The sequence below is a fragment of the Dermacentor silvarum genome, chromosome 2 (assembly GCF_013339745.2).
Source record: "Dermacentor silvarum isolate Dsil-2018 chromosome 2, BIME_Dsil_1.4, whole genome shotgun sequence".
Lineage (NCBI taxonomy): Eukaryota > Metazoa > Arthropoda > Arachnida > Ixodida > Ixodidae > Dermacentor > Dermacentor silvarum.
In genome coordinates, this window is record NC_051155.1 from 58,503,748 (window position 1) to 58,520,062 (window position 16,315).

A 16,315-nucleotide genomic window follows, 5' to 3' on the forward strand; every position below is an offset into this window, starting at 1 on the left:
TTTATTGGCACAGAAATGATTCGCAAGAGGCCTTAATTCATCTCCGTTTTGCTACCAAGAGGCGCGCCTTCGTGAGGCAATTGCTCCTTTCCGTTCGTTTCGACAGGGTGATTGGGACTTGAATATTTTCGGGCATGTTACCGCCACTGTTCGACCGCTGATAATTTATTATACGCATGCGGTATGTCGCGCGGACCAGAACGCTTGCCACTGTACTTTTTTTGCATGCTCTCTCCAACTTTGTGACTAAAAGCTGGAGAATGTCAAAAAGCGCATTCGTGAATTGCTCTGTACTCAATAGGACCTTTCGTGACATGCTTTCTGTTATACCTTCGAGTCTCGATGCCAGACATACAGATAGATATCTATATCGCTTGCTTTCCTGCGTTTCTTCCCGCCGATTGCTGCGGTAAATTTATCACGGGACTTTGGTATATAGTCGAGTTGCCGGCGAGGAACTCATTCGTAAAATGCCACCATAAGGTCACGGGAAGCTTTGTGGCAACAATAAAGCCATTCGTTCGAAGATGCGGACGTCTAACGAGCCGGTCCCTAGTCACCTGTTGCGAGGCCGTTAAAACGACTCTCGCTCACCGCTTTCTCATGAAGGCACGCCTGGCTACAAGGGAAAGCTACGGGTCGCAGCTTTGACGCCGCACCGCGCAGAAGGCATTTGGGGTGAGGTGGGGGAGGTGGGAGGAGTAAGGAAGCGATGCCGGCGTATCGCCAGCGTTATTAACTGCTAGCGCCGCAGCGCGCGCCTAACGCTCGCAGCATTCCCGTTAATTGCGTTTGCTGCTGTTTTGCGCACCGCGCGTCTCCTGGCCTTCTTCGAGCGGGTAGCTCCTTTCCCGCGCCTCCCTCATGACGGCTAAATTGTCGGCCGGGGACTGCGCGCTGTTGCAAGCTAGCGGGAGCGGGCACCCACCGCCGCTGTCGGGCGGCTCTAAAACCAATCAGCGCTCGCTCCGAACCGCGTTTTGCTCGCGCTTTCGGCGTGGCGCGCGCGCGAGCCGTGGCCCCGTTTATGTTGCCCGCCGCTGCCGCCGCAATTACTGCTCTAAACGGCGACGTGCGCCGCCGCCGGTGATGCTGCTGCGCTGCGTTCGCTGCTAGTTGGGCGCAGTGCCATTTGAGGCTGGAGCTTGCGCGCGCGCGCGAGGCATGGTGCGCAATTTGCATGCGAGATAACGCGCGTCCGGCCATGCACGCCGCTTAATGCGCCGCGCGGTCGCTATTCCCTCGCCTCCCTCGTTGCGCGGGCTTCTGGTTTCGAGCCGGATATGTTTTTTTGTTTCGTTTGTAAGAAAACGGTGTAATTGCAAGACTTTTTTTTTTCGCGTTAAGCGAAATTCGATACGTTCGCTAGAAACGGGAAGGCGGCGTCTTGGAGAGTCACGCGCGAAGGTAAAAGACGCTGCCCAGAAGCAAGACCGAGTGCAGGATATTCGTGGCTGCTTGTACGGAACGTGAGAGCCACCGTGTAGATGCATCTAACGGCAGTTCTACGTATACATTGGAAGCGAGGATAAGCGGATAAACCTTTGCACTCCAGAATGTTCATCTTGTGCTGAGTATGCCCGCGACACCTAATTGGACCCGCTCACCGTTGTGCCGATTTCGCGTTTGTATACAGCGCCGGTTTCCCAAAGCGCGCCCGCTTTTTCGTTCTGTTTCTTGCAGACTCGGGTGAATCGCCTTTTTCTTACTGAGTTGGTGTATATACGAGTTCGAGGAATCGCATCTCACTGCGCACCATGCGACTGTGCGCAGTTGATGCGCGCAAATCCACAACTTCGGTCTTGCGCATGCGAGCCTCGGATTCTGTGGGCACCGAGGAAAGCTTCAGTGACATATTTCGTGGCACAAGCGTCGGGGTGGGGACCCGGCGGTTCTCGCCGAGCGCGTCACGCGGGCCGCGACAGCTCAGGCCGAGGGGATATGTCGTTCATGGTGCAGCAGCGAAGCGAGTCTTTCGCTAGGACGGGCACAGGGAGGCACACAGCGTCGCCCGAGGCGTCGTCTCCTCTCCGGCTTTCAACATCCGAGTCTGGGCCCTTAGTGGGAACCACCAGCAGCAGCAGGAGTGGCGGGGCGGCTCAAAGGCTCCTCGGGAGAGAGCCGCGCGCAGTGCAGCGCATCGAACGTGTCGCAACGCGCTGTGCTCGCTCGAGCGGCGTCGGTCTTGCGCCCACGGCCCCCTTCACATGTGGACTGGAGGGGGGTTGGCCTCCTCTATCGTCTTTCAGGCGGCGGCCACTGACGTGTCCCCCCCTCCCCTGTCTGGGCTGGCGGCGGGCGAGACGATCGCCATCTGCGCCGTCCTATTAGAGGACGCGCGCGCGCGTTGGGGTCCGCGCGGCTGTTGCGAAGGCTGTAGAGCTCGGCCCCTCCTTTCTGAATCTCCTCACGTTTCTTCGCGTCTCTGCGCATCTCGATCGCAGTCTCTTCTTCGTGTATTGCTGGCGCCCGCCTATCGCGGCCGACGTCGCTGCTACGCGAAGGGCTCCGGTGGAATGCGACGTTAGTGCGGATAATGAGAATGACTGATGGAAGAGCAGAGCGTGCTGCAATGGGCGGGCGTACTTGAAGAGAGAGAGAGAGAGAAAGAAGAGGTTCCAGGGCAGTGAACGACAAGAAAGAAAAGAACAAAAAGGAAGCTGTCGGAAAACGCGCATCGGTTGCGAAGAGAACGATGTCGAGGCAACAATACCAACGGGTCTTGGATTTTTTTTTTTATTTTATTTGGCGGCCTTCTCTGATACGGATGGGGCTTTCAGCGAAGCGCATTGCGCCAGGGCTCGGAAATCGCGCGAGATGTTCTCCTCCGTTTTCTCTGGTCCACACGGCGCGACTAGTAAAAACTCTCACGCACGGCCTGTCTCGATCGCGAATAGTTGAAAGCGTGAGCCAAATGCGTGCAGTAATGGTTCGGTGTGGACGTTGCTCTGACTTTGACGTTCTCACGGCCGAATAGAAAGCAGTCTACCAAGACGACCCTTTGCGTTTCGGGCCATTGTCCGTTCCGTCGTATAATGTGGTCTTGTTTGCGCAACAGGCGCGGAACGACTGCTGCGAAGTCCCGCTTTGTGCCAACTCCGTGTATCGGCGCGAGACGGTCTTAAAAGGTCATGTGCTGCTCTCAACCGACCGAGCTATATATCTATAAGGCGTGTGTGCGTAAAAACTGTTCACAGGACTTGTCTCAACTGTTCCAGAGTTTTGCCGTTTTGAGTTGATAGAATATACGCTGCATTGGCCATTGGTGGAAGTCGCTACACGCTGCGCTTAAACGCACTCGTGTACGATCGCGGCTAACGGTCTGAATTAGTGATGGTCCATTTGAATACAGGTGTTCCGACTATTTCCCCATTCCTCGTTCGAAACAGGCGCGGAGAGCAGACAGACGTCACTGTTGTGGACCAGACGCGTATGGCGTATATTTGTCCCCGAGTTTCCGGCTGTCGTTTTCCCGTCACCGTTCGTCACTGTACATATATGCTGCGCCACCCGAAATACGAAACGAAACAATAACCGGATCGACGTCGCCGAGTTTTACTGTCGTACAAGCAGACCTCCTGTAACGCATAAATTTTCGTACTAGAATTATTAAAGGCAACTGCGCTATCGTTGAGCTACCGTTCGAATGATTAGCATATAGATCTGCCTACTCGTGTCTGTCGCTTCAGGCGTTCTTGCGGCGTTATTTATTACGTGCGCTTTATACCTTTCTTAGTTTCCTAGCAATTATTTTCTAAACGCATGAAAGCAATAAGTTTCTGCGGGCGCGCCTATTCGATGCGATTTAAACCGAAATCGTTTTTTTTTTTTTGGAATTGACCAACTTGCGAACCGGCTAAGTCGTTTGAAGCGAGAAAGACGAAACTGAGGCAAATTCATAAATGCACCCTTAGTATATATAGGCACTAACGCCAGAGTTATCTATATTAATTTTTTAAATACAAATATTACGTATCTTTCACCGAACCGAACGAGAGCGGCGCGTTTAACAATTCCTCCCGTTTCCTTTTTTTCTTTTCCCCCATCGAGAAATAACCGTGGTGGCGACAAACGGAACGCACACTCTGCAATCATGCCCATGCGAATGGGGAAAACATCGAGCGCTTTTTTCAAGCATGTCGCAGACTCCGTCCTTGCTCGCCTCTGCGATCACTCTTAAAGTGCAATTGAGCTGCTATCGTCTCCAGAGTCTGCGGCTTCATTTACTGCCGCTCCGCGACATTCAGTTCCTTCGCGGCTGCCTTAACATCGGTCAGTGTCTCACGCGGCTGCATGCGCACGTCCTCGGGGAGCGGGGAATGTGACAACGTCTGTGTCCGTGTGGCCTTATACCATTCGATGTATGTGCAAACGCCGACAGCCTTTTTTTGTTTTTTTTTTCGTAGTTATATACCCCCGCTGCGTCGCATCTCCTGCTGTCTTTTTGCCTTAGGGCTGGTCGCACCAATCCGTCACGTAGACATTCGTCTTGCTTGCGAGCGCGACCTTCAGTAATGCTACGTTAGTGGGAGGGGGGGGGGGGGGGGGGGCATCTTGTGTTGATGTTTATTTCGCGGCACCCTGTTGATAAAGATCGTCGGATTTTCATAGCGGTTTCGATCGCTTGGAGACATCTATACATCTTTCTTGGAACTGCTTGCTTGGAAACAGACCGCGTGTATCGTAATAACTTGCAAAAGAAATCGGCGTGAGTTTAGAGAGTGTTCTGATAGTTTGCATTTGGCGATTTAATCGTATGTACACTCGGCGCACTGACGCTGTGTTCCTAGTGCGATTTGTAGTAGCTCTTCTAAAATGGCTTATTCTGTATTTACTACTACTACTACTACTACTATGCTACTAGTTACGTCATCAATGTCGGTTCGATTCTGCTGTGTTGAGTTCGATGAACGCCAGTCATCGGCAGGAATGAAGCTGACAGCATGCACGCAGGCCTCTCTTCGCGTGAAGTATCCCAGCATGCATGAATCGTTGCCAAATGAATCCTTAAAGTATACCGACCCTGAAATGTAAAGTGCGTAGCGTCGAGACCCGTTAATTGTTGCTCTTCCTGATGGGGAAGTATGTGTGTGTGTGTGTGTGTGAATGTGTCCTGACAGAAGACGTGCACGTTCTTAGCAAAGTTCAACCAACTCGCGTTCGACCTTCCGTGTACTAAACGCCGCTTCTCTGTGTGGTGTCGCAGGACGGCGACCGCGATGTACTACGCGAGCTTCTTCCCTCCGGCGGTGCGGCCGTTCGACGGCCGCGGCCCGCTGGACGGCGTGACCGCCGCTGCGGCAGCGGCTGCGCTCGCCGGCTCGGCGGGCGTCCGCGGGGAGCGCGGCGAAATTCCGCTGGACCTGTCGCTCAAGCACGTGCGGCCCGATGGGCCCGAGGCCGCGGCAGCCGAGGAGCTCCTGCTCCTCGAGCACCGCAAGCTGGCTGCTGCCTACGGCCGGCACCTGCTCGACCCGGCAGCCTTCCTGCGGCTACAGCACTATCAGCAGCGAGTCGCCGCCGACGCCTTCCTGCAGCAGGTACGTGTCTTCCTTGGTGCGCGCAATCTTGAAAGACCCCAGAATCTTTCAGTGAGAAGTTGTTACACTCCCCGCACAGCTGTCGGTTGCTTAAAGTCAAAGAATACATTTTATTATTTCCACGTAAACAAAAGGAACATTAGTATATATTTTATACTGGTGAACCTCCATATATCTAAATGAAGCCGCTTCCTGAGAACGGGGAGCTTTGCTTACGAACGGGAAGCCGGCCTCTTTATGGCCTCGCTCTGCTACTTCTTGCATAGCGAAACTCGGAACTAAAGCAGCTGCTTTATAGTTTGGTGCACTGTGTGTGGGAGTGACCGCGACACGCCGTGATTCTCCCTGCAGGCATTCGGGAGCGCCGCAGCGGCGCAGCACCACGCCATGGCCGCCGCCCGGCTGGGCTGCCTGGACCAACAGGTGGCCTTCCACTCCACCGCTCGGGCCGCTGCGCCTTCCACCGCCGCCTTCCTGGAGCCGGCAGCCGCGCTGGCGCTCAGCATGCGTGGCGCGGGAGCGCCTGCCCTGGCACCGGGAGACCTGGCCCGGTCGCTGTACCCTCCTACGGCGGCTACCGCACTGCCCGCCGGCTACTCCTCCATGTTCGCCGACATGATGCCCAAGCCGGACCCGTGCCGCCTGGCCGACGACGCCAAGGCTGGCTCGTACCCGCGCGCCAATGGCGTGTCAGCCTCCGCCGCGGACAAGGCCTCCTCGTCGTCCTCCTACATCGCGGACCCAGTGCGTTACGCGGCCGAACACATGCACAGGCTGCAGGAGAGCCAGACGTCGGCCAAGTTCGCCTCCACTTCGGGCTCGGCGCAGACCACGAGCACTTCCTCCACCTCGTCTTCGTCGTCATCTAGGGAGCATAAAAAGTCGTCCTCCAACCGCCACACGACGGACACGTCCACGTCGTCCACCTCGTCCGCGTCGTCGTCGACGGCTGCGTCAAACGCCGCGGCAGCCGCCGCCGCAGCCGCGGCCCTCAACCTCCTGGGTCCGAGGCCCTCGCTGGGCGGCGGCCTCAGCTCGGCATTCGGCGAGACGGTCAAGCGGGAAGACTACCTAAACGCCGCCGCGCACCTGCCCTTCTACCCGGGATGGGGCCTGCCCCCGCTCATCCCGCCACCCACCACGACGCCGCTGCTGACGACGCCGAGCCCGCAGAAGAAGAAGGACTCGTCGTCGCGCTCCTCGGACCGATCTTCGTCCGAGTCGCGAAACAACAGCCGGAGCAGCAGCAGCCACCACGGCAAGTCTTCGTCGAGCAAGCGCTCATCTTCGTCCTTTTCCTCCAACAACGTCGACCACCACCAGCAGCATCACCAACACATAAGCGACGTGGTCGTCATCGACGAAGAGCAGCGGTCCCGGCTCACCTCCTCTCTCAGGCTCGGCTCGTCCAGCGGTGGCCGGCCCCCGCCGCCCCCTGAGCCGGAGCGCGCCAAGATGCCCCGGCTCGAAGCGATGCAGCCGCCGGACGAGGCCAAGACCTCGCACGCCGGCAGCAACGACGGCGGCAAGCGGCCAGCCGTCAAGAGCCCGCTGAGCCCGCCGCCGCTCATCGCGGCGGTGCCGCCGGCGACGAGTCCCAAGACGGCCGAGCCATCGGCCGCGCCCGGGGCTCTGCTCCTGGGCAAGCCGACCCTGCCCGCGGCTTCGACGACGAGCGCGACGGCGGCGAGCCTGCACGGCAAGCACAGCAACCACCACCACAGCAAGCTGACCACGCCGCACGACGAGAAGCCCACGCTGAACTTCTTCTTCCGGGACCACAAGGCAGCGGCAACGGCGGCGCCCTCGAGCGTCGCTTCGGTGCCGCGCACCACGGCCGCGGACGTCATCGCGCAAGCGCATCAGGCGCACCTGCAGTACCTGCAGCAGTTGCACAGCAGCAACGGCGGTCACGTATTACCCCCGTCGTCGGCGCTGGCCGCCATGGAGGCTCCCTCCGCGTTCGGCGTCACATCGCCCGTCAAGGAGGAAAGCCCCCGCTCGGCGCATCACCACCACCACCACCTCCCGGCGACGGCATCCATGACAGCTTCGACGGTGACGCCATGCAAGGACGCCACGGCGGCGCACGCCAAGTCTTCGCCGCCGCCGCAGGACCGGGTCAAGGAGCCGAGAACAGTCGAGGTCAGTTGGCCACAACCTTATTCTTGTTCTCGTTAGCAGCCCGCGATGGCTTCCTGTGAGGGCCGCGATTTCTTTTCTTTTTATCATTTATCATCCCCTCCCTAACAAGGTACGCTAGATTCGACCGCAATTAATCGGGTCGGCAGGCCGCGATTTCGAAAGCGAACGTGCTCGCCGCGCGGACGTGGCGTGCGTGAGTGCTGCGCACGCGTTTGACCCTGGTGGTCGACGCCGCAAGGTCGCTCGCTAAACGGCGCCGTGGAAGCGCCGCGGTGTTTCTCGGAGGGGGTCGTCTTCTACTTGTTGAGAAACGATCGTTATCGCCGCAGAGCATGCCGGATTAGAAACTACTGCGCTGTAAATAAACTGCCTAAACTCTACTGCTTCAACGTTATTCCTGCTATTCAGCGTGTTTATCCTTTCTCTTTGTCTTCGTGCTTTCATATAGTTTTCTTTGTTGTTCCGTCGCGTGAAGTAGCGGTTGGTGTTTTCACCGCCGGGAAGAACTTCGAAACGACGTGTCTTATTTTACAGACGCGGTGCCATCAGGTTAGCATTGTTGAAAAAGAGATTATGTCATCCGTACAGGTTTCAAGTTTTTCTTTTGTTATGTCGCAGCAAATGGTTGTTATCGAGCATAAAACAAACCTCTCGCGTCCTCGTTTGCGGAGTGCTTTAAACTTCGCGTGTGCGCCGTTTAATTTATCGTAGGCGTGCTCCAAAACTCGGGCATGTATTCCAGCCTCCTGAACAGTACGTTTCAGTGGCAGCCGAGATCTTCGTCGCTGACCAGAAAGGTGCGACTCAGTTGGGCGGAGTACGTTTGCTCCATCGCCGGCGTGACCGCACATGCTCGCGTTGGCGATTGTATCTCACGGAAAGCACAAGGCGGCGCACTGGACTGGCGTTGCCGAAATTAGCTCACTCCCTGTCCGCACGAGTGTAGACCCGGATGCCGCAAAACAAACAAAAACCGTAACGCCGACGGATGCCCGGGGTCCCATCGACCCGTCCCAGATGCATCGCGGTCTCCTTTATAGGCTGAGGAGGATCCGCAGCCTACCCGCTGAGCAGCAGTTGCCGACCCCTCGGAGCGCTTCTTGGAATCGCGGCTTTCAAAACGGTCACCGCCGTGCGTAGCGGCATCTGCCTTGCGGCAGAGGGAGGGGGGGGGGGGGGGGAGGTGCCATGGAGCAGCGAGAGGGGATCTCTCCATGCGAAGCACCCTAATGACCGGGGGCGTGTGCGGTGAAGGGGAAGTAAAGGAAGCGCGCACGTAAGCGGTACCGGCTGCTTGAGATGGATTCCGAAAGCTCGCCGCGGTCTCAGCACGTGCCGGGATTTCTATGTGAGTAGCGCCAATACCCTCCTTTTACACGTGCAGCAGTATTCAATATTTTATTTCACTGCGTTTCATCGTCGGTGTTGCGGCAAGTGACGTGAATAGAACACGACGCTCAACTCTATCAGCTGCGCAGGACGAGACAGGACGCAAAAAAGAAAAGGCGATTGTGTCTTTGCGGTTTCATTTCTTTCCCTTGTATGTTGTGTTGCGCAGCACATAACACATAAACAGTTAACATGTAGTAAGGCTTTCGATTCGTCTGTGGAAATGCGCTGTTGGTGCGATGGTCTTACGTTTGTGAAGGAACCTTTCAGTCACTGCGCCTATTGACGTTTTGTCTTCTCTGGCTTAAAGGAAGTTCTTTTTTGTTTAGTTTGTAGGCGAACAAAACATACGTATAAACTCCTACGCCAACCGAAGTTTCGCTCTTGGTTCCGTCGCTTGCGTCGTCCGAAAGACCCAAAAAAGAAGGAAAGCAAAGCTTACATGAAAGAGAAACGCGATTCCCGTGACAGCGTCTCCGGCCCAGAAAGCTGACGCTACGCGTCGACGGTGCGTGAGTGCGCGCGTCGGCATCGCGCCACTCGAGAAAAAGAGCGCTTTTCTTTCGCCCGAGAGCGTGCGCCTTTCGCGTCGTCGTCGATGAACACGACCAAAAAAAAAAAAAAAAACAAAAAAAAAATCTAGGAAGAAACCCGTGCGGCGCCGCTTTTCCCCGAACGTCGGTCGGATTGGGGCGGTGGGGGGACGTTGGAAATGAGACGCGCGTCGTCCTCCGCGTGAGGTTCCCGCCGGCGGCCTCGACGCTCGCCTCCCTCATTTACTCCACTTGTAGTTTGCGCACTTTTTTTCCTTTCTTTCTTTCTGCCCGCTCTTCGCGTGTGGCGCGCAAACGAGCGCTGCTCCTGCCGCGCCGCTGCAACGAGCCAACGTCGTTCCCGTCTCGCCGCTGTGAAAAGGAGCGGCGCGCTCCCGATTTTTACGTCGCTCAGCCTTGTGTGTGTGTGTGTGGGGGGGGGGGGGGGGGGCAGGGGGTAGTGCCGCTTTTGTTTCGCCGTTGTCACCGCGCGGGACGTGTCCTCCTTTCTCTTTTACTCTCCACTCTGCTGCTCTCGCTCCTCCGGAGACCTCTCTTTTATTTCTTTCATCTCTCTCTCTCCACCGTCGCGGGAGAGGTATGAGGATAGCAGAGAGAGGCAAGCGAGAAGGGCGTGCGTGCGCGCAGTTTGCCGCCGCCGCCGGCGGTCCGTTCGTGTGTGACGACGCGTCGCTGTGCGCGCGCGGGCGCACGCTTTGCGCTGCCGCGTACAAGTGGTTGCGCACCGCGACCGCGCTCCGGTTTTCTTCGTTCTTTTTCATTTTTATTTTATAGCGCCGCTCGTTGCGCTCTTTCTGTTCTTTTTATCTCGCGCGCTCTCGCCCCTTTGTGTTCGGCGGGGACACACGCGCGCGCGCGCGCGCTCGGACGGAACGGGCCCGCGGCGGCAGAAAAGCTCTCCGGCCGGCGTCTGATTAGGCTCGGTTCGCTCCGAGCGAGCCAGGCCGCCCCCGGGGGTGTGATAAAGGACAGGACGTGGCGGGGGCACCCGGAAGCGGATTCGCCTCCCCGTGTTGGCGACGCTTCGTGAGCTGAGCCTGTCGCACAGCCTGACCGCTCGCTCTCCGGGGCGGCCGGGATACCACGCGCGCACTCCTTTTTCTTTATACTGCCGTGCCGTTGACGCATTTGGCGGGAACGTGGACGCACGGGTCGGCGGCGTTTGGCAATCGCTGTCTTTCTTTTCTCTCTTCTTTTTCGTTTAGTTCGCAATTACTGGCGCATGGACTTTAATTTGCCGCCAGCGGTGAAGTTTTTGAAGCAGCGAGGCAAGCGGGGGACGCACTCATTGTAGCGCGCCTTGTTCCTGTGGTGGGCTCGGACTGATATAGTGAGTCCGGATGTTGCTGATGGCCTGGGTTAAAAAAAAAAAAAAGGTTTTAAGTGGATGAGCGTCATCCGCAATTCCTTATGTGGTCACTGTACAGCCACTTTAAGGTAAAGGTTACCGTGGCGACACGAGAGGAGAGGTTATCGCCTTGTTATCAGCATTGGGCGAATTTGATTCTTTTCGTAAGAGTCTCACTGATGTACTCTCACGTCTACTGAAGTTTAGAAGCGCGGACACTGCACTCACGTGTGTGTAGGAGCGTACACAGCTATGATGACGATCATAAAAAGTCACGTCCTCATGCATAAAACGAAAGACAATAAAATATGCGGTAAGCGAAATAGTCAACGCGGCTGTGGTAATTTCTTTACTCCCAAGAAAAGCTGCACACTAACATTTATTTAGCTAATCACGGCGCTGTACTGTTTATAAAACTTACCGCTATGAGAAAGTCGAAGCGGACACTCTATGGATGGCTGTTTCGTCGTATTCATTCAACGCGCGTACTACCGTCTCCGTGATAGCGGTGGCCGAACGTGCTCGGTATTTGCCGCCGGCGCCGCCAAAGAAAAGCGGAGACCGCGCGATCTCTAGTTGCGGCGGTCGGTGCTGTGTGTACTGTGCCTCGCAAACCGCGTCCAGGTTGCGTGCGGCCGCGCACCCGTGGCTTCTCGGCGCGGCCACTCCTGGTTATTTATTTATTTCTCGCCCACTGCCCGTTGGTTTCTTTCTTCCCTTGTTTCTGCCGGCAGGTGGCTTGCGGCGCGGGCACTTGTGAAGCCGTGCAACGCGGTGAGGGGGGGCAGCAAGCGGGGCCCGTACAACGCCGCATTGCCAGGGAAGCGAAGCTGCGTGTTGGCGGAGGGCGCCTCTCGGGGAAAAAAAAAAAAAAAAAAAAGAGAACAGATAGGACAGAAAATGAGAAGTGCCCTGGGGTCTCTGAGATTCAAGCACTGTCGGCGCCGCCGCAGGCGGCGGGTGCTCTTTGGTGTCCCCTTCCTGCCTCCTTCCTTTCTTTCTTTTTTTTTTCTATCTTTATATAGTGCCGTTCCTGTCCACGCACACTCTCGACAGAACAGCGGCTGCCTTTCTTTATTTTTCGTTACTCTACGCTGGCTTTTATCTGCCCGCCCTCGCGCCCTAACCTTGGTCGTCCGGGCTTGGCTGAACAAAGGGACTGTCTCGGTCGGCGGCGATTGCGCGTTGTGAACGTAGCTGCTGCTGCTTCCCTCCCCCCGCTCGGCCATCGCTCCCTTGTGGGTGTTCGCGAAGAGGGAGACGTTCGCTCGCCGCGGTGTCGAGGACGGAGACCCTGTTATCATCAACGGGGAGGCGATGGCCAGAGGCCGAGTGGCGGTGGGGTCTCCTTCGCCCGGTTCGTACTCGTTCTTTCAGTGCCGCAGATTTTTGCTTGGAATTCCTAAAAGACGGCCGTTCGCACGGGATTGTTTCGCTGTGCTCTTTGGAAGACCGCGAGCCAAACCGCTCCTGGATACATGTCTTCTTTTTCGCGGCGAGTTGGGAAAGGGAAGTTTTGCTATTCGAATGTTGAAGGGGGATGAATTGCGTGCCGTGGACGCGTTAGCCCGTTACAGACGTTATTTGCAGCTAGATAAAGACTCGAATGATCCATTAGTCTAACTTGCAGTTCGACAACTCCGGCAACGGCTTGCACATCGTGATCTTACGCTTGAACATCGTGAACACCGTGATCTTCCGAGAAAGCGATTTTTTGTTTGCTTGTGTCTGTCGAAAGCGTCCAAGTTATTCTTGTCCATCGAACACGTAGCTCATACTCACTACGGAGGATCGGCCAGGAAATTGATCAATATTCAAGTTGCGACGCTGCAGCATTGCGAAAGAAAGAATGTCGCTGCCACCAACGTCGCTGTTGCGAAGCTCGTGGCATATTGCATCTTGTGCCGGCGGGCGTGCTTCTTCGAATCCGCACGCCGAGTCTTTGCGCGTAGGATCGTATCTGTTTATCTTCCGTCCAACTGTGGTGTTCTTTTATTATTTTCTTGCCGCCGCCCGGCTTTCGCGGTGACAAACCGGGATCGAGACGCCGCGTTTCCTTCGACTGTCGGTGTGCCCCGAGGGACGTTGCTGAGGCCCCGGTGTAGCGACGGCGGCTCGATGCGCTGCCGGGGCATAAATAAAGGCAGAAGCGACGGCGCCGTGCCGAAGGAATTCGAGACAGGGACCGGGTACGATCGAAGCAGCGTCGGCGAACTCGCTGTATCTGTGTGAGCTTCTCGAATCCGGGACGTGGGGGATTTCGGAGTCCCGGCTTGGCGCTTGTTCTGGCGTGTTTACTGCTACCGACGACGCTTCTCGGTCGAAGACCGCCCGGGAGGCTCTCGTAACATCGGGGGCGACGGTTTTTGCAGAGCCGGGGTTGTGCGTTGTGTAGGAGGGCGTGCGGCGCCGCTCCTTTCCTGCTGGCCAGCAGAAGCGCTGATCCCGCACAATCGGTCATGCCTGCCGCGCTTCCGACGGCCGTGCCGCTATCGGGGCCGCGCACCGGCGGCGGGGGAAAATATTGCGCCGCGGGATGCGGGCGGCCGTCTCGTCACAGTCTCGCGAAGAAGATGCGTGCAGTGCAGCGGGAAAACGGTGTGTGCGTTGTTAGCTGCGTTAGCCAATCGGGAACCGCACTTGCGACGAGGATGTTCTCGGGCGTGAAAGCGCATGAGGATTGGACGGCAAATAAGTCCTTTAAGGGATCCGAGGAGGTTGCGCTACGCATGTTACCGGTAAACAAGAAGAAAAGGAGACGGTAGAAAACATACAAGAGACAGAAAGCTACCAACTGATTAAGAGAGCTCGCTCATATGTAGACTCGGAAAAGGTAAAAAATGCGATTACGCCGTATGCAAGGGTCACATGATCACCGTGCTTAACAGTAAGTAACCTGTCCAGCGCAGGTTACTCGGAATAAACGTTAAGAAAGAAATATTACGTCGTCTGGTTGAAATATTGATTGATTGGCTGACGCTTCCTCGCCGCTGGTCATACATTGGTGAAGCGTTCTTGCGCTTGGAGGAGGAGCTCTCCGCTTCGAAGCCGCGCTGCAGCTTTTCGCAACGCTGCACCGTTCTTTGGGAAAACCGCGCGCGAGCGCCAGTCGGAGTGTTCTACGAGGACGGCGTCCGGTCTCGCGCGTGAGTGGTGGGGAGGCCGCGCGCGGCGTGTGGCGGACGCGTTTTTTTTTTTTTTTCCCTTCTTTTCTTTCAAACATGAATGTACGCGTGCGTGATGATGGTGTGCTGCTGGGTCACAACGCGCGTGGTTAACACAGGGCGCTGGAATTTGTTTATTCGCGCTTGCTATACAACCTGCATTGAGACCACACAGCTCGAGATTCTGCGAGGAAAAAAAAATGCTGATATAAAAGTTTTTTTTTTCCCAAAATTGAACGCGATGCATTTCTCCATCATTTAATTAGCGCAGCACGGAAGCACAACACCTTATGAGTGTTAAATTAAGCCCAGTCTTTGTGTGTGCGTTAATGTACGTCGTTATATTGTACCTGAAATTCCTTTGTATATCCAATGTATCTCCACTCCCTCTTTCGCGTCAATGCACTGCCTTTGGTCGCCGAGGAAAAATGACTACATGTTAATGAAATTATGCGCTTCCAGAAGGGGGAGAGAGTAACATTGCTTTAGATTATCGTCGCAGGCTGGGATTCTGGTAAGGACGAGGGAGACGTTTGCAGAGTGACCCGGGCAGCAGCTTATCTGCGCGGGCACCAAGGCGTAGCAGCGCGCCAACGTGCATCGCTTCGTGCTGACGCGCACTTCCGTGGCGGAGTCGACAAAACGGGAGCGAACGCGCGGTCCCGTCATCACGCCCCGCGCCGTCTTGCCTTTCAATCTGGTCACGCGGAGCGGCGCCAAGAAACAAAAGCTGCCGGAACGGGAGAGCGAACAGGAAACGGGCTCCGGAACGGTGGTGGGGGGAGGCTCCGCCGTCGCTTGCTACGGAAGCAGAGATCGCGAAGAGAAGCAACTTCGCGCGAGCGAGGTGGAGTTGAGAAGAACGCGGAGAGGGACGGCGGCGGCGCGCGTCCGGACCGCAGAGAGGGAGGGAGACGAGCGACCGCAATCGAAACCGAAAGAGAACGAAAAGAAAGAGTTTGGCGAGTGTATTTTTTTTTTTTTTTCGCGCGCTCGCGAGCCGCTCGACCCGCGAAGAGGCCCGCCCGCTCGCTGCCGTCCCGCGCGGTGGCGTCAGAAAGTGGCGGTTCTCGGTTCTCTCTTCCTTCTGGAACTTAAAAGAACTAAGAAAGGAAGAATGTGGCGGTAGCCTTGTCAACGATTATGTGTGATTGGCAGTACGAACGGTTGCGAATAAATTCAGAAACGAGTGAGCCGCAGGTTGAAGCTTTAAAGGAAACGCACGTTGCGAATGCACGAGGAATTTGTGTTGGCATGTATATACCACAAGTCGTCAACATTGCGGGTAGTACGAAAGAACTCATGCGCGAGAATACAATCGGTAATACCGAGTACAATCAATAAACTTTTGGCAATAGACGTAAAAATAGGCAAGCGAAAGACAACTTTCAAAATGAAGGGGAGGTGAAGGGACGTCTTTTGTTGTAAAAAGGAAGAGGGACTCATCGACTGGACAGGCTACACGCGAACGGCACGTGACACGAGTGAGGAATTGAATTTGCGAAAGGTGTACACGGCGGAGTGCGCACCAGGGTGTCACGCCCATTCGGTCATCTCTCTTCCTCGCGAAGCCAGAGCAATGACACAAAGTTAAAACAAACTTCGTGCTTTTCAGGCGGCTAACACTCGGTTCCCTCTGTTCACTTCGAGAAGAGCGCGAACGACCTCCACGTCCTTGGCGGCGCGTCGAGAGGGGAGCCGCCGCGGACACGACCGTCCTCCGGCGCGTGGCCCCACCTCGCTTGATTTCTAGCCCGATCCAGGAGCAATAGCGCGCAGTGGGGGTCTCGAATGGCCCACGCCCGCATCTCGCCGCGCGCACGCCGGGGCGTTCCGGGAAACGCGGCGGGCTATCCTGATTTATCGGCCGCCCTTCGCGCCGGTGCCGCCGACTGAAGCACGCCGCCGCCTCCCCGCCGAGGCCGCCGCTTGCGGGACCCGATCCTGCCTGGTTTTTTTGTGCCGAGTGATCGCCGGCGACTTCAAGTGTGTAGCGGCGTCGTTCGGAGAGCCGCGAACGCAGCATGGTTTGCTTGCGAGGTATGAAACGGCGGTCTGCGCGGGAGATCATGTGCGCTTGTTCGATGATGGTGATGATCTCGCCGGCAGACTACGATTAGGGTCGAGTAATGTGCCCGACCACAAAAATATTTATAAGCGTGATGAATGTCAAAC

At 56.4% G+C, this 16,315-nt stretch overlaps 2 protein-coding genes across 2 annotated transcripts in view; one reads left to right on the forward strand and one right to left on the reverse strand.

Annotated features, from left to right (window-relative positions):
• The window catches only part of LOC125943015 (uncharacterized), a 333,439-nt gene that overhangs the window by 274,974 nt on the left and 42,150 nt on the right, over window positions 1-16,315 (reverse strand). The gene's annotated exons all lie outside the window — the stretch shown is intronic.
• The window catches only part of LOC119441504 (serine-rich adhesin for platelets), a 69,749-nt gene that overhangs the window by 21,392 nt on the left and 32,042 nt on the right, over window positions 1-16,315 (forward strand). Inside the window, exons 2-3 of the mRNA XM_037706125.2 lie at window positions 5,207-5,540; window positions 5,892-7,685. Of these exons, the coding sequence (XP_037562053.1) occupies window positions 5,220-5,540; window positions 5,892-7,685 (2,115 nt within the window). The 5' untranslated portion in view covers window positions 5,207-5,219. The remainder of the gene's footprint in view (window positions 1-5,206; window positions 5,541-5,891; window positions 7,686-16,315) is intronic.